Source organism: Symphalangus syndactylus, chromosome 17 (assembly GCF_028878055.3).
Source record: "Symphalangus syndactylus isolate Jambi chromosome 17, NHGRI_mSymSyn1-v2.1_pri, whole genome shotgun sequence".
Classification (NCBI taxonomy): Eukaryota; Metazoa; Chordata; class Mammalia; order Primates; family Hylobatidae; genus Symphalangus; species Symphalangus syndactylus.
Window position 1 is genome coordinate 92,269,240 of NC_072439.2, and position 18,284 is coordinate 92,287,523.

At 36.3% G+C, this 18,284-nt stretch overlaps 1 protein-coding gene across 7 annotated transcripts in view; it reads left to right on the plus strand.

Annotated features, from left to right (window-relative positions):
* Positions 1 to 18,284, plus strand: part of IL1RAP (interleukin 1 receptor accessory protein) — a 216,172-nt gene that overhangs the window by 156,986 nt on the left and 40,902 nt on the right. For all 7 annotated transcript variants that reach the window (XM_063620541.1, XM_063620544.1, XM_063620546.1 and 4 more), the window contains exons 3-5: positions 917 to 1,202; positions 5,780 to 5,966; positions 17,054 to 17,219. In XM_063620541.1, coding sequence (XP_063476611.1) covers positions 917 to 1,202; positions 5,780 to 5,966; positions 17,054 to 17,219 — 639 coding nt within the window. The remainder of the gene's footprint in view (positions 1 to 916; positions 1,203 to 5,779; positions 5,967 to 17,053; positions 17,220 to 18,284) is intronic.

Here is an 18,284-nt window from a genome sequence, read left to right on the forward strand (position 1 = left end):
GTATTCCAGAGTTTTCAAGTGATCGTTAAAAATAATGTTTGATGATAAAAATATAAAATGGGTATACAGCTCAGAAGGAATTTAAAGAATTGAGTGACCTTGTAGAACTAAGCTCCTTTTTTATTTGACTCTGTCATTGAAACTGTAGCATCCTTAGTTCTGAATGAGTATTCCACCAAGGAGTATTACTGAGATCTCTTGATATCTTGAGGTCTGCTGTCCTGCTGTCCAATAAAGTAGAGAGTAGACATATGTGGCTAGTCCAGATTGAGATGTAAGTGAAAAATACATTGAATTTTGAAGATGTACCACAGAAAAAGAATGCAAATGTAAAATAGCTCATTTTTTTTGATATTTTGGATATATTGGGCTTAACAAAATATTAAAATTAATTTCATCTGCTTTGTTTTACTTTTTTAGTGTGGCAACTGAGATGTCTAAAATTACGTATGTGTGTTGCATTATAATTTCTATTGGACATTGCAGATCTAGCCCATAAATCAGAAGATCTAGAGCAAACTGGGAGTCCTCTCTCCCATTCGCCCAAGGGTTGTCTTTTCAGTTACAATTTCCTCCTTAAACCATTCTCTGTTCCACAAAGTGAAAAAACACATGATGTCTTTTTTAGGTGAAACTTTCTCCCATACCTTGCAGGGCTTAACAGGGTCAAGCTGTCAGATCAAATCATTATTCAAGAGATACTCAAATATTATTCAAGAAAATAAAAAATAGTGGGGAACAGCAGTTTCTTCACACCAAAGGTGCCTACTGTGTGCAATTATTAGAGGGAGGCTGGAAGACGACCAGAGAAAGAGGTTCTGGAAAAGACTGGGTGAACTGAGGAGAAGGTGTGTTATTTTGAGGCCTTTGTTGTAAAATGACTCACCTGCCCTTTCTTTCTTTTTGATTATTCCAGAACGCTGCGATGACTGGGGACTGGATACCATGAGGCAAATCCAAGTGTTTGAAGATGAGCCAGCTCGCATCAAGTGCCCGCTCTTCGAACACTTCTTGAAATTTAACTACAGCACAGCCCATTCAGCCGGCCTTACTCTGATCTGGTATTGGACTAGGCAGGACCGGGACCTTGAGGAGCCAATTAACTTCCGCCTCCCTGAGAACCGCATCAGTAAGGAGAAAGATGTGCTGTGGTTCCGGCCCACTCTCCTCAATGACACTGGCAATTATACCTGCATGTTAAGGTAGCCTGATTCTTGGCAGCGGCTTTCTCTTTTCCCTTTCATTTCTGGGCTTTTATCCAGACGATCCGTGTGCTAGGAAGCTGGGGAGAAGTCGGAAGCATTTAAATAGAGTTTAGTGAGGTCATTCTCTGCAGCTTAGCTGAACGGGGCTGAAGGAGGTATGCCGAGAAATTGGTTGTGGCCCTTAAAATGTTCTCCAGAGGTAGTTTCTTCCCAGACCCCGAGACATATCAAAGTTGTCCAAAAGTGGAGCCTTGTTATTAATCCCTTCTCATGACACCGGTTCCTGCCTGCCTTTATGCCTCACCTGAGACATCCATTTCTCCAGACGTTGAACAGGGCAGGGGATAGAGCCCATTTGTATCTGTTTTTCTTGGCATCTTTCAAAGTACTTGGCACAGAAGAGAAACTCAGGTGCATTTTGTGATGCACAATGCCTCCCAAATATGTGTGATGTGATGCCTCCCAAATATTATTTTACTTTTTGAGTGTGGCAACTGAAATGTCTAAAATTACGTATGTGGTTCACATTATCATTTCTAGTGGACACTACAGATCTAGCCCCCAAATCAGAAGACCTAGAGCGAACTGGGAGTCCTCTCTCCCATTTGCCCAAGGTTTGCCTTTTCAGTTACAATTTCCTCCTTAGAATTTTCTCTGTCATAATATTCTCCCAAATATTCTTTTGGGAGGCGTGACAGGTATGTATGACAATGCTTTTTAAACTTCCACCAAATTTCCCCTAAGAAGCAAGAGAATACCATATATCTGGCAATCTAAGGATATAATCCAAACAATTTACCATGACTGTCAAATTTCTGTCCAATCCACTCTTTTTCCCTTGAAAGTTTTGTAGATTGTGTATTTTACTCTACAGTATTCCTCTTTTACGTTTTTCTGCATTAATGTTGTTTTTGGGAAAAACAACAACAACAACAAAAAACAACTTCTAAAAACTGAGGCCTCTCCACAGAATAGCCCATTTCAGGGTTAATTATTTGGTTACTTTTTACTCACAGTCACTTTTTAGCTGCCAGGCTTGGCTTTGTTTTCTAAACTCCCGCCTGGGTTATTATTTTTTATTTTAACGACTTCCTACTATTTAACAGGTGTATTGCTTTGCTAGGGCTGCAATGACAAAATACCACAGAGTGGGTGACTTTAACAAACAAAATTACCTTCTCACAGTTCTGGAGGCTAGAAGTCCAAGACCAGGGTGTTGGCAGGGTTGATTTCATTCTTGATGCCTCTCTCCTTGGCTTGTATATGGCCATCTTCTCTCCTTGTCTTTACATGGTCTTTCCTCTGTGTGTTTGTGGCTTAATCTCTTTTTCTGATAAGAATGCTAGTCATATGGGATTAAAGACCCCCCTTATGACCTCATTTGAGCTCAGTTATGTCTTTAAATGTTCTGTTTTCAAATAAAGTCACATTCTAATGTACAGTGAATTAGGACTTTAGCATATAAATTGGGGTGGGGTGACACAGTTCAGTCCATAACAATAAATAATCACAAATGTTTTTTCTCTCATGGAAAGTAACTACTCCCTGATGGAAAACTATGACTGTGCTTTGGTAAATGCAATCTATGTTATGATTATGTGAAAAAAGATCTCTTTTCTATCACAGAAAAGCCTTTGGTTCACTGTGTTCTTGGGGGTTGCAGGTAAGGGAGATCCCTGTAGCCTCTCAAGGCCCTTCTGAGGCTTTCATCGGACACTTGAATTTTATTGGAGTGGACTTTAGACTGGTATATGGGTTTCTGAGGATCCTGAAATACTCATGTTCTCATTATTTATGTTCTAATACAACTTGGTAGAAGTTAAAGCAGATTATAGTGGAAAGAGCATTAGGAGAAGACAGAGACACCAGGCCATCACTTCCACTCTGCCACTACTTAGCTGGTGACCTTAGGCAAGTCCTGTCCATGTCTGAGAGCTGTGGCATCTACGTCCACATAGGAAGAGAGTTGGCACACATGCTTGTTGAGTTCCTTTTTATCTTTGATAACTGTTCATCTGTTAACATTTCCCAGTGGGAAGAAGTCATCAGGGGCTTTCTGTTTAACTATGGTCTCCACTGTGTATCTTAGTGCCTCAGTATCAGTTTTACTTTTTCCTTAATTACTTACTACCTGCCTGTAGATCTTCCACAAACTTTTCTAATCTTCTTTTACATCATAGGAGTAGGGCTGCATGACTGTTAAGATCTGCATATACCTTTAATGTTATTTATCAACTTCCAGATTGTCACCTCTTCAGTTTACTTCTCTTATCTTCCATGTTCCTAGAGCAAATCTAGAATTGAAATTGTCTGGTAGGAGCACTACTAGGTTTCCTGTTTTACTGAGGAAATGTCTAATCTGAGAATGACTTTAAACTGAAACATGTAGAACCATAGGCCTGAATGTCTTTAAGGTCATCAAGTTAGTTTCATCTTTCAGTATTTTATTTATATTCTTACGCCAATACTGTTCAACTTGGGGAGCTAAAAAAGTCGGTCGAATCACTGTTCTTCATATTTTTTAAAATCAGAAAATATATCCTTAAACTTAAATTTACCTTCTATAACTTCCACCTATAGAATCTGTCTTCCACGTGGCAGATGTTTTGTTATTTGTAGGTAGGGGTCATGCCTACCACTCCCCCTTGCCACCTTCTGAGTATTGTCACGAGTCATCTTTAACACCCCTCCCTCCCTCTTTGAGAATGCATACCCCACCCCTTCCACTATATTTAGTCTTTATTCATAAGTCATTTTGGTACCAAATAAGCCAAATATATGTGATGTGATGCCTCCCAAATGTTATTTAGACAAAAATCACAAAAATGGCTACACATAGACTCCTTATCTCATCACCCTAAAAAATAAGTTGTTTTTATTACTGTATGTTCTTTTCATGTTTTCCTACATTTAGACACAAGTTTTACATCCATTCCACTTATTTAATAACAAATATTTATTTAGCAGTTTCTGAAAGTTAGGACACTGTACTAGATGCAATTTATGTAATAAAAAACATAAATAGTGTTGTGGGACTTATGTTTTACAGAGGATAAGCATACATATCTATAACATAACCACCTAGTTTTGAACTGTAACAAATTTAATCAAGGAAATGTCCAAGGTGCTCAATAAATGACAGATCAAATTTAGATATGAGGTGGGAAAAGATAACAGAGAAGGCCTGCATGTGAAATGGAGGGGGTGGGGGAAGTAAGCCCTCCAGGCAGACGGAACAACGTGTGTGAACCTTATAGCACAAATGCAACTCCCCAGTCATCCTAAGGGATTGTTATGTGTTTGTTTTTTTCCGTCATGCCTGATTGTTTGTATACATTCTCATGACAACTTGGAATGGTTGTACCACAGGTTTCTTTATAATATTCCATTTGTCACATTTTCTTCTATTGATTTTAATGTTTTCCTTGCTGATATGGCTCTGGATGGGCATTTTTGACTATTTGCTGTCTCTAAACCTCCTTTTCTATCATTCTATCATGTGATAAAATATCCAGACACAGGATTGCTAGGGCAAAAACAAAGGCTTTTTTATGATCCTGAAAACATAGTTTTTCTCAAAGGTTGCTTATACCATTATTGACTCTGCATAAATATGCCATTCATGCCTCTACCTTACCAGCACTGAGTATTACCGAGAATGTTTTAAGTGTTACGCATATACACAGTTATATTTTGCTATGTTGAACAGCAGAACAGGGGATATGTTCTGAGAAATGTTTTGTTAGCTGATTTTTGTCGTTGTATGACCATCACAGAGTGTAGTTACATGAACTTGGATGGTAGAGCCTACTACACACCCAGGCTATATGGCATAGTCTGTTACTCGTAGGCTACCAACCTGTATAGCAGGTTGTGGTACTGAATACTATAGGCAATTATAACACAGTGGTAAGGATTTGTGTACCTAATCTATGTAAATGTAGAAAAGACACAGTTAACATACAATATAAAAGATGAAAAACAGAGTACACCTATGTAGGGCACTTATCATGAATAGAGTTTGTGGGACTGGACGTTGCTCTGGGAGAGTAGGTGAGTGAGCAGTGAATGAATGTGAAAGACTAGGACATTACTATACACTTTTATTTGTCTGACGGCGAATAGGTTTGTTTATACCAGCATCACCAAGAACGTGAATAATATGTTGTCATACGACATTACAATGATGATTACATCAATAAACAATAGAAATTCTTGAGCTCTATTATAATTTTATGAAACCACCATCACGTATGTAATCCATCATTAACGGAAATGTCATCGTGTGACACATGACTGTTTATATACACTGACAAACACACATTTAGGATCACATCTGAAAGTATAAATACTTTAGTACATTAATAGTAGTTAATTAATTGTGCCTGTTTTTTTATCCTATGATGTCAATTCGTGTAGGAAATGCCTCCACTACCATTTTATCTCCTACATGAACTTACGTGTATAAATGATGTCTCAGTATGTAGCATGGCTTCACTTAGTTCATTTGAATGTGGTTGCTATATGAAATCAAATGCAAATACTACCCATTCATTGTATATTTCTTTTTTCAGGAACACCACATATTGCAGCAAAGTTGCATTTCCCTTGGAAGTTGTTCAAAAAGACAGCTGTTTCAATTCCCCCATGAAACTCCCAGTGCATAAACTGTATATAGAATATGGCATTCAGAGGATCACTTGTCCAAATGTAGATGGATATTTTCCTTCCAGTGTCAAACCGACCATCACTTGGTATATGGTAAGGAAAATTAGACTACATTGTATTCTCTCTAATGGCTTATAAAATGATAATACTTATTTGCTGAGTTATATGTATAAGCAAAGGAATTTCTCTTCAGATTATCTGATCTATTCCGTAATAACTTTATGGAAATATTTCACCACATCCTCATTTTGTACCATTTTAAAGGAAGTGGTGCACAGTACTTTGTCTCAGGCCACTATTTCTGAAATTATTCTAACTAGAACACCAAAACTACCTTATTTCTGTTAACTTTATGTGAAATACATTTTAAGAAATGCTGCCCACTTCTAGTTCCTGCTTAGTGAAGTCATAAGCTATTAATTCTTGTGAATTTCAATTCCTTGATTCATCAGTACTGCATTTTATTATTTATGTGTGTTTTTTTCTTTGCCCTCATTTGTGAGCACTGTACATCTATGGCCTTTTCCACATCCGAGGGATTTGGAAAATGTTTCGTCAAAATATAAAAGTGTTGGAAGGCAGCAACATAGCTTTTGTATCACTTCAAGTCTCCACATACACCAAAGCCAAAACCCCACGGACAGAATTTATAACATAACTCAGTGACAAGTTATCCGTAAGAACCACTTTTGATAAAGTTAACTGAGACAAGCCACCAACAGCCTAAGCCCATATGGGATCACTGTTTGTGGGAAGGAAGCAGACGGAAGTAATGTAGTGTCTGTCAGACTTGACAATAGGAGAACACCAAAAGAGCCAACAGGTACTCACTGGAAAGTGTGATGAGCCAATGTGAGAACAGGAGCTGAAATTGGGAGAGGGTTTTGCTCTCTATTAAGGGGTAGTGCAAGAGACCCATAAAAAGAAGCTCTGAAGGGGTGGGAAAAGTTGTAGTGCCTCACAGCTCTGAAATATGACCAGCCACGTTGAGGAGAAGCTACTATGAGTAGAATCAAAAGTAAGCTGGATGAGGACAATATACGGGAAGGAAAGAGAAGGACTGGTTAAAAATGGATCAGGAGAACAAAGCCAGGACATCTTAAGACCAAGACACCACCGTTTTGAAAAGGTATCTTGCTGAAGTTAGAAAATCCTTTTATATTTTAAAATTCAGAAAAAACTACTATTTCCTAAGTGAGCTAAAGAACATTTTAAAATGATTCAAGATGTGAAAGAATAATATGAATTAGAAACATCTAAAAATTATATATAATTACGTAACTCCATACAAACTTAGAAAATAAATCATTTTAGAAATGAAGTTAATTTAAGAGAAAGATCACAGAATAAAAAACACAATAGATAATACCTTAAGACTAATAGAAGGTGAAAGGGAGAAAAAATTAAAATTAAAAAAAATGACAAATACAATAAGAAAATTAGAATGGCCGTAAGTATATCAGATAAAGTAGACAGTGAGGATTACCAGAGAAAAGGTGACATTTCATAATAATAAAATGATCACTTTGTCAGGGAAACATAAAAATAGCAAAAGCTTGTGTGCTTAATGCTTCAAAAATAAGCAGCAAAAGTTGGCAGAACTCCAGAGAGAAACAAAAAATTCTACAAACACAGTTTGTTGTAAATTTCAAAAGCTAAAAATTTTAAATTCTGCCTCTGCTCAAGTTGTTAATGATACAGTTTGAGAGTCAACTTGAAGAGTCTTCTGTTGGCCAAAGATGAACTATTTTAACCGAAATAATTTGAACCTAATTGCAATGGTTTAAATCCTATGAAGTCAGTTTAAATTTATAAGTTTATAATGGCATTTCACAAAATTTAATGAGTTACATTTGGATGATGATAGGAAATCAGTTTATTATCTTGAAAACTGGTAAAGGAGAATAATCAAGTATTCATTCTGCTTTTCCTAGAAGACATGTAACATAGGGTAATGAAGTGTTGTAGAGAGGTGTGTTTTGTGAAGTGTTTCTAATAAAACAGATGAAAATTTAATGATACAATTAGAATTATCCTCACCTTGCAACTGTCAATAGATTAACAAATCTAGGCATCTAAGCATTAATGACTGCTAACGTCACAAGATGAAAAACCATCAGACATGTTTCTTCTGATAAAAGAAGAAAATATTATGTATTGATTCATATTACCAAATTAATTAAACCTGAGTCCGATTAAGCCTTTGGATCCCACTGTCATTTTGCAGGAGATGTATAAATAACATAGAAATATATTGAACTGCAGCATGGATACGTCATCAATAAAATCCAGACTATGTGAAACTCTATGGGCCAGATGTGCTGGGTTTTTCAAAAGATAAATTATAAGAAAAGGAACATCATGAAGAGGGACTGTATAGATTAAAAGAAACATATAAGACATTTAAAAAGTAGATAGCACTGTAGCATCTAAGCATGCATATATAGGTGAAAAGTATATAAATAAAAACAAGGAAGTGATTTTACTATAAAAGTATAGATAGTGACGACTTTGGAGGGTAGTAAAGGAGGTGTGATTGACATGGGCCATGAAGAAGGCCTTCAAGAGGGACTGGCAAAGTTCCTGGACCTGACTGACGGTTTCAAAGGCCTTTGCTTTATAATAACTCATTAACTCTTAGATGCGTTTTGCATGGTTTTTTTGTATGTGCTTTATTTTACAATAAAATGACAGAGGGATGGAGGGAGGGAGAGAAGGAAGGTAGAAAAGGAGTGAGGAAGAGAAAGAGATACAGAGACTAATTTAAGAGATTTAACAACCAATTGCAATGAATCAACTTTAGTTGGATCTTTCTCATTTGAAAAAAACTATAAAGCAAATTATGAAAAGATCAGGGAATTTTGAACATGTAATACTAATGTTACTAATAAATTATTACTTTTTAAACTGGATAATGGTATTGTAGTTATGCTTGCAGAAGGAGTCTTCTCTTTTGGAGATACTCAAATATTGTTTAGAAATAAAATTATATGATGTCTGTGATTTGCCTCAAAATAATCTTGGGGTGCAGTGAGTAGCTGTGCATGAAATAAGACATAGTCTCAATTAATACTTGTTGAGGCTGGTAAAGATACGGGAGCTCGTTGTCCTCTCTCTGATTGTAATTTTTCATAGTAAAAAACCTAAAAGATGGTTAAAAAATAATATTAACAATTTTACATCAGTAAGTGTAATATACCTTCCAGTTAAACAAGAAAGTTTATTTACCCTGCAATCAAGGTTTTAATCTCGAACCTTATTTGATTTTTTAGTTTTATTCCCATACACATCCTGCCGTTTTCTCGTCTCCTTTTTCCTCATGCATTTCCTCTGCCTGGAATGCCCTCCCTTTAGAACAGACCAAATTGTACCACCTTTATTAATTGTTCCTTGTTCCCTCCAGCTGGAAATCATATTTCTCTCATGTATTCCTGTTTATTTGTACCTGTTTCAATATTATTTTTCACTACTTTACTTTTTCTAGTCATTCATTCATGACTACAGATGGTCCTCGATTTACAATGGTTTGACTTAAGATTTTTCAACTTGATCATGGGCTTATTGGGATAAAACCTCATGGTATGTCAAGTAGCTTCTTATGATTTATGATGGGGCTATGGTTTCTACTGAATTTTTATCACTTTCACATTATCATAAAGTCGAAAAATCATAAATAAAACCATCATAAGTTGGGGACCGTCTGCTGCATTGCGAGCATTAAATGCATTTTTGACTTAACCACATTTTTGACTTAGGATAGGTTTATTGGTATGTAACTTTCATCATAAGTTGAGGAATATCTGTATACTAGCTGAAAATTACCTGTGATCAATGCAGTATGCCAGGGGGTTGAGGGAACACCATAATGAATAAAATATATGCCCAGAGCTGTGTAGTCCCAAATGACTTCATAATTTAATACAAATAAGTTTGTAAATACGAAGAATTTCTACTCTTATCAAAATGTTAACTTCTAAGTTTCATAAGAGTGACAAGGAGAAATTACTGTTGGTTTTAAGGAGAGAGAGATATGTATCCTAGAAGACAGCATATTTCTTGAGGGCAAAGCTATGTAATGTCTTACTCTGCGTCTCCAATGATTTCCAGATTTCTGGTTTTCATGAAAGGATGACATGGTACTATTAACCAAGGTATGAAGTAACAGAGGAGAAGCAGGTTTAGGGAGTAAGTAATGGGTTAGGTAATGCCATGTTAAGTTAGTTGCTGATGTCTGTGAGACATCTAGCTGGCGGGTGGCAGTGACTAGCAGGTAGTGGTTACATGATTATGAGTCTGGAGCTTAGGAGAAAAATCAGAGCTAAAGACAGAGAACTGGGTGCATTCATGTGATAGTTGAAGCACTTAAGAAGACTAAATAAAGTGAGAAGAGAACTGAGCTAATGCCATACTCTGGAGATACTATTCATGGGTAAATGGAGACATAAATTCTGAGAAGGAGACAGAAAAAGTCACAGCTGTAAAACAATTACCATGGCCAATATCCAACCATGTGCAGGTGACTAAAAAAGACAAACAACATGGCCAATATGGTGAAACCCCATCTCTACTAAAAATACAAAAACTAGCCGGGTGTGGTGGTGCACAGCTGTAGTCTCAGCTACTTGGGAGGCTGTGGCAGGAGAATAGCTTGAACCTATGAGGTGGAGGTTGCAGTGAGCCGGGATCGTGCCACTGCACTCCAGCCTGGGCAATGGAGGGAGACTCCATTTCAAAAAAAAAAAAAAAAAAAAGACAACAACCAGTAATGTTTTCTCTTATTTGATTAAGAAGTTTGCTAATGATTTCTGATATGTTGCTTCCTGGTCCTCTACCTTTGGGTAATCAACTGACACCTTTAATCCTAAGACTTCTGCCATCTTGGAAACAAAACAAAGGTTCTTGGTCACTGCATCCTCCTGTCTCCGTACAGCAGTGCTCTCTTTGCCTTCTGTTTTCTGCCTTTTACAATCATCCCCAAGCATCTACCCAGGTGTCTTGGCCCTTCTTCAGCGATTCTTTTTTAGTTGTTATCAACAGATGTTCCTACATCTGTTGGTTCCTACCTCTATGGATCTTTTAATCCTCATAGTAGACTTATTTGCATTACTAAAGAGACATGGTAAAGATGTTCTCTTTTAGTAATGCAAATACGTCTACGAGGATTAAAAGATAGATCCATAATAATAAGTTTCAGGAAATTTGCTTTCCTGTTATCTGAAAGATAAAAGCTGCTAATCTTAAGAAAGAAAGAGGAAACTAATATTTCTTACATTTCAGAAGTCACACGGCACCTTGCTGTGTGCTTTATGTTCATATATAACACCAGCTCTGCAAGGGAGATACCATATTTTGACAGATTAGGAAATGGCAATTCAGAGAGATAAACAATAACAGCTAACATTTACTGAACACACATGTCGTTCCAAATGCTTGATTTTACTTAATTCTGTCAACATCCTTATGACATAGGCTGTCATGTTTTCCCCATGTTATAGTTGAGGAACCAAGGTATAGCGTGGTTGAGAAATATTTCCAAGGCCAGGCCACAGAACTAGGAGCTAAGAGTCTACCCTATGTAATGTGTCAGGAAACCACACTTTTACATTTTCATATATAATTTACTCAAAACAATGCAGCTACTAATGGGAGAGTCTGGGATTTCAGGCCAGTTCTTTGTGATTACAAAAACTGTACTCTCTAGAACTGATGTAAGGAGGGTGGTCCAGCCTTTACTTTTGGAGCTGAGGACATTTTGGAAGGGCAGGGTGACTTTTGAACACATACTGGGGTGTGGACTGGACTGTGGGACACAGGCGAACCTGCGGATAGAGGGCCCTGAGAAATCAGAGGCGTCTCAGACAAACTGAGATTACAGGAAACAGAAAACCAAATGTTTACATTTCCGAATTGCTGAAGAAATGGGGTAGGATTGGATGGTCCTCCTCCACATGCCATCTCTTTCTCCTCTTTTTTTTTCTGCATAGCAGAGTTTAGTTCATTTAGGACCCAGAATTCACAATTCTCTAATTCAACATTAGGTATTCTAATTTAACTCCTGTGAGTTAAACTGATGTTCAGCAAATATTTGCTGAATAACCCAGGTTTTGTAACTAGTCTGGAAAGCAAACCATAGTTTGTAAGTGATTTACAGAATTTCAAATGGCTGGCTTATAAAACAAATTCTGAAATATACTATGTGTATAAATGGGAGACTGCCTGTTTATTCACATAGGAACCTCCAAACATATAGAAGTAAAGACACAGGTAATGCAATCCTTTTGTTGTTGCTTTTGTTACTAATGAGATTAATTTAGAGTCTTTGGCAGGCCATCCTAACTTTCATATTTCTGTATTAACTCTCTCCCTTATAGTTTGATATTTAAAATTTTATCTTTTAGAGATACTTATTAAAGCATAGACAATTTTCTCACCAAGGATCAAAGGAACCATTTTATTGGGTGTTTTGTAGATTATATTTACGATAGCTGCTGAAATACTCTCACCTGCTATTTATCAGAATAGATATCATTCTGGATGTAACTTTCCACAAAGCTAGTTTTCCTTGTACCCATACTGATTATTAAAATTGATATATTAACTCCACTTTTCATTTTTATTGTGAAATTAATCAGAATTGATCAAATATTTTTTATAACTATCTCTTGGAAAATAGGAAGATATTTGCTTTTCCAGACCAAGTGCTGTCAGGAAAGAACATTTCTGAAAAAGTGCCGGGCTTGGCCTTCTTGTTGGCATAGAGATATTGTTGAGAAGTTAGTTCAAGGTCTGTGTAGTAGGCCTTATTTTTCAAATGCCTGCTCCTATTTGATTTGACAACTTAGATTGGTTCTTTCTCTCTTTTCTTTCCCTACACTTCCTATATAGTGATTGGATTTTAAACCTTTAGTGTGAGAGAGTATTTATTGTATTTTCTTTCAGAGCTATACACATGTAATTCTATATGTGTACATATATGCATATACATATAATATTTGACATAAGGTTTAGGGCCTCTGAGGACTCAAGATTCATGACTTAAAAACAAAGCCAAATTCAAATAGCTATGAAGTCTTAAAGCCACTTCAGGCCATATAAATCACCTACTCTGTAGTTTGATAGCACTTCATTCATATCTTGTGTTTATTATTCCAGTGATTGTATTTCTCTTTTTTCTGTACTAAGTCATGACCACTCTTTTCCTGTCTCTTTCTCTTTCCTTTGAATACCAAGCACACAGCATAAAACTGAGCCAATATTCAATTAAGCAATTGAATGAATTAGCCTGCCCTGTAAAATTCCAGAGAATAAGTGCCATTTGTGTTTTTTTTCTGGCAATTGTATACCCAGCTCCTAACCCAGTGCCTGGCCCATAGGAGGAACTTTGTAAATATTTGTGGTGTAATCATTGCATGACTTAGTTCTGTTAATTGGAAGTGACTAGTTTATCTAACTCTTCTAAGACTTCATAGCAAAGTATATGTTTTATACCAACTTTATCTTGAATGCAAAAACTTCAGTAGATGCTACTAACAGTTCAAACCTTGTATCTCAATTAAACTATTTGTATCTTTACATCTACTTTCCCTTTCCATCCTACAACCCATCATCCAATGTCTTATATTCCAAATACTCATCAGCTCTTATACACTCGATGAGCCCTCAACTCCATGCCTTTTGGGTCTTGGCTTCTCTCATTCATACCTTTGATCAGGCAACACTAATGTGTCGAGAATTTACCAAGCACCAAGTATTGAGCAGGTTTCTGACCATGCAGATATGGAACTTATTACCCCCCACTGGCCCTCATACAAGTTAATTTTCCAAAGGAGGAACCCTGCATGAAAACAGAACAGTCTAATAATGTAGTTTAAGTACTAACAGTGAGGGAAAAAAAATTAAGACAATACAGGTGAGTTCTTCACACTTTTTCCCGTGCCTGAAGTGTCTACTTCCCATGTCTACCTTCTTCCTCAACAGATGTTAATATTCTACTTATCATTTAAGAACCAGCCCAAATCTTTCTTCTTCATTAAGTTTTTCTAAATTGTTTTGTTTTTATTTCACACTCCCCGTGCCCCTAAATGCCTTTTATTGTGTTTGTTGCAATCGTCCATTAGACCATGAATAACTGTAAGTTAGAATTGTATCATTTCCATTTTGGTGCCTTCACAAAGTTCTTTACACATTGTTGGTTTGTCGAATGGAAACACTTGTTCTTACTTCATCATGGCATTCCTCCACCGCACCCTTCTCCTCCCCACATGATTCATTTCAGTTGAAAGATCCTAAAGTCATTTCTTGTGTTGTTCTTTACCTATATGTTGTGGTCGGTTGCCACAGCAACCATAGCATGGTTGAAAAATCACTCTTCTATTTAACTTCTCTCTTTTGAATTCAGAATGAGGAACTAATGGGTCAACTAGGATTGTTTGTCTTCTAGTCAGACAAGTGTTTGCTTCATTGTGGAAATTCACTTACTGTTAACTCATTTCTTATATTTTAAAGCATGTTTTCTGTTCTTGGAGAATCTAAATCTTTTTTTATGTTTGTTTTCTCCTGGATTCCAAATAAATGGTTTTGAAATCATTATAACATTTTCAGGTTTTATTTTTAGCAGTAGTTTATTATGTTTAAAATTATCCTATGTGTCTCAGGTACATGTGTTGTGAAGGGTCTAGAGATAGAGTTGCTCATAAGAAAGACAGCGCTAACCAGACACACAGCAGGTTAATGTTAATAGACATTCGTAGTGTAACAATGCCCTGAATTACCCTCACACACATATTAGAATGTAAAATATTCCCTTTATTTCTAAAATGTTTTAGGCCTAATAGCTTTGAGACAGCTATAAAAAGTTTCTTCCATCACATTCTTAAGGAAATACTGTTGACAAGTTCAGTAATAATAATTGACTTCTCATCCTCAAAAGTGTGCCTCTTCAGTTTACCACTGATTGCAGGAATTAGCCTGTTTTAAGTGATAGAGCCACATCACGCTTTTCACTCAGGCTGGCTCCAGGGATGGCACAGGTTCAGGGCTACTGTATAGAATGAAGAGACAGTATCAGGTGAAATTAAAAGCAAGGACTTTGAAACAAGTAGATCTGAATTCAAATTCCAGCTTTAACACTGTCTAGTGGTGTGACGTTGACAGTTACTTAACATTTCTAGGCCTTGTTCATTCATCTATAAAACGGAGGTAAAAGCATTACAAACTTTACGTGTTTGGAATAAGGATCAGACGAGACAGAGTATATGTTAAGTGCATGTCTCAGTATAATTTTTATAGCCTCAACTCACTGCTGAGGAGAGGTGTTCATTCTTAGTTAAGAAGCTAATGAAAGAACGTTATTCAGCTTTCTGGAAAACTGAATTTCAGCTCTCTACTGTGTTATCTAGAATATCTCTGTCTCATTTTTTCCGTCTATACAATTACAGCGTATTTAGTCTGACCTGTCTACTTCACAGGGATTTAAGAACAGCTAAGCTAACAAATGAGGGGGAAATAGCTTTGAACTGTTTAAAGGAAAAGTATCACAAAAATAAAATAGTTCTATTGATACTATAAACTCAATTCAAACCAAATCTGACATAACTTATAAGAATACAGGCCTTTGAGACCTTATCCTCTGTGATAACCTAAGGATATTGAAATCGTTTGCTGATGTGACAAGTGTCTACAAGTATTGCTTATCTTACAGGAGAAGCTGCGTTGAAGAAATACGTTACCCGAGCTTATAGTAGCTTCCTCTTGATGATCTTTTCCATGAAATGGAAGTTCAATGCTATTCTTAAAATACACATTTCCTGTGACAAAGCATTACAAAATGTGCCTCAGTGTAACTGTCATATTTCAAAATACATGCTCCAGAATTGAGGAAAACCTTCATCATACAAACATTAAAGACGAAATATGTGAATAAAAAAAATTGAAGTTACAAGCTAGTAGTAGACTCCCAGAAATTTAAAGATGTAAAAAGCCTTAGAGATAACCTAATCTTTTTGTCATAGGTGACTTATTGATATTTAAAAGAAAAACAAAAGCTTTTCTAAAAGTAAATGTTCAATATATATTTTTGTCACAGATAGTGTATTGATTTTTTTTTCTCAAAAATGGCAAAAAGTAATAATTTAGCCAAAGAGTGAGACTGAGAATTTGACACAGGATTCTGGCTATGTTGAATGAGATAGTTGTTGACTGAGATAGTTCAGTTTCTCAATTTTAAATGTCAACAGTTATATGCAAATGTGAATTAGGAGCAGAAATACATTCCTAGATCTTGATCAGGCCCATGAAGATATTTTATTTTTAGTTTCTGAAATCTGTGATACTCAGTTATAAAAATGGGATACAGTTGGTAGCTCATGCCTGTAATCCTAGCACTTTGGGAGGCCCAGGCGGGCAGATCATGAGGTCAGGAGTTTAAGACCAGCCTGGACAGAATGGTATAACCCCATCTCTACCAAAATTACAAAAATTAGCCAGGAATGGTGGCGCGCACCTGTAGTCCCAGCTACTCAGGAGACTGAGGCAGGAGAATTGCTTGAACCCAGAAGACGGAGGTTGCAGTGAGCTGAGATCACGCCACTGCACTCCAGCCTGGGTCACAGAGTGACGAGACCCCATCTCAAAAAAAAAAAGTGATAAAGTAGAAGAAAAATACAAAGCAGTTTGGAAATATCTGATACAGGGAAACAACAGGGCAATTAAAAATGCCAAAACCAGACATCTAAATTGGGGCCTAGATTATCAGACGGAGTGACTGGATTCCCAAATTAATATAATCAGTGAGGAAATATTACAAAAGGAAAAAGAATTGCTTTCTAAATAGCAGGTCTTGCAGTTGCTCAAGTTTCCTTAGTCATTATTTCAAAATGTAACTTTGCTTAACTATCAACATAGGTTGCCCAGAATTTGATCCTGAGACAGGAAGCCTGTGTTTTTGAAGTCACATCTTAGTTTAGAATTTTAATTTCTCATGATCAGAAAAGATAATGACAGGCGTTTCATTTATTCTTTGCAGAAATCTTGTCAAATACTTGACCAAAATAGTTTTATAAAAACTGCAGCATGAATATTTCGGTGTTCTGTGCAAAATTAGATGTGAGTGTGCATGTGTTTGTATATTTTCTATGCATGTATCTAAAAAGTAAACTTTTTTTTTTTTTTACTTTTTCTAGGGCTGTTATAAAATACAGAATTTTAATAATGTAATACCTGAAGGTATGAACTTGAGTTTCCTCATTGCCTTAATTTCAAATAATGGAAATTACACATGTGTTGTTACATATCCAGAAAATGGACGTACGTTTCATCTCACCAGGACTCTGACTGTAAAGGTAGTAGGTAAGCATGATTAGTGTCCAGTACACACAACAAGCATGTGATAATCTTGTTATGGTTTTTAATAGTTTATTACACACTAGTATGTAAATTGTGTAAGAAAAGAGATTCATGTTTTTTGTTTGCAGCACTGTCTGTAGAGCCTCCAACAATTCCATGCACATCGTAAGCATTCAATAACTATTGGTCAACTGAATGAATATGTGAATAAATGAATGAAGTAAGGGTAGTTTGGGGAGGGGAAGGAGCACCAGACAGATCTGCATTCAAATTCTGTCACTGCCGCTTATTAGAAACATGACTTTGAACAAGGTCTGTGTCTTTATCTGTGCTCTGGAACTAAAATTGATTGAGAATATTTTAAAAAAAATTCATATCGTATTAATGCAGTTTCAGGCAAGCAATAGTGCAACACTTTTGTCAAAAGAGTGTTTTACTTGGATTAAGTAAACTCTATTTTTCTATATACTAAAACTGCTGTAGCTATTGCTGAAGGTATTTGCTGGCAATAATGTTCAACCATTATTTTGCACTAAGAGAACAGGGGGTGAGAAACTAGGAAAGTGGAAAGGGTAATTCTTAGACAGAATTGACAAACTCCTAGCAAACCCAGAAATAGAGAAGTAGTGTCAGGATATATGGCTTCTGGGGATGAACCCTAAATACCACTGTGTCCACTGTATTAAAAAAAGATAGCATCTCCGGGTATTGTTTTGTCATACCCCATCTTTTAACAGATGGAAACATTAGGCTCACTGACAGGAAGTAACCTGTTTAGAGACACTCAGTGAGTTACTTGAAGAAGTAATTCTAAATCCCAGGTCTCTAGAGGTTCAGGGCTTTTTCTACTGGTCTGACATGATTTAGTGTAAGTTAGCAGCAAAAAGGCTTTCCTATAGTGCAAATAGTATTCAAACAATGTTGTAATCACTTCTCTTCTTTTTCTGCTTCCTTTCTAAATAATGCTGAGTTGGGGATTAATTCATAAGAAAAAAACAGACTAAATTTTAGAAGTCAAATGAATAATGTAACCTTATATTCATCTTGGCAGTTGTTTCTAATATATGT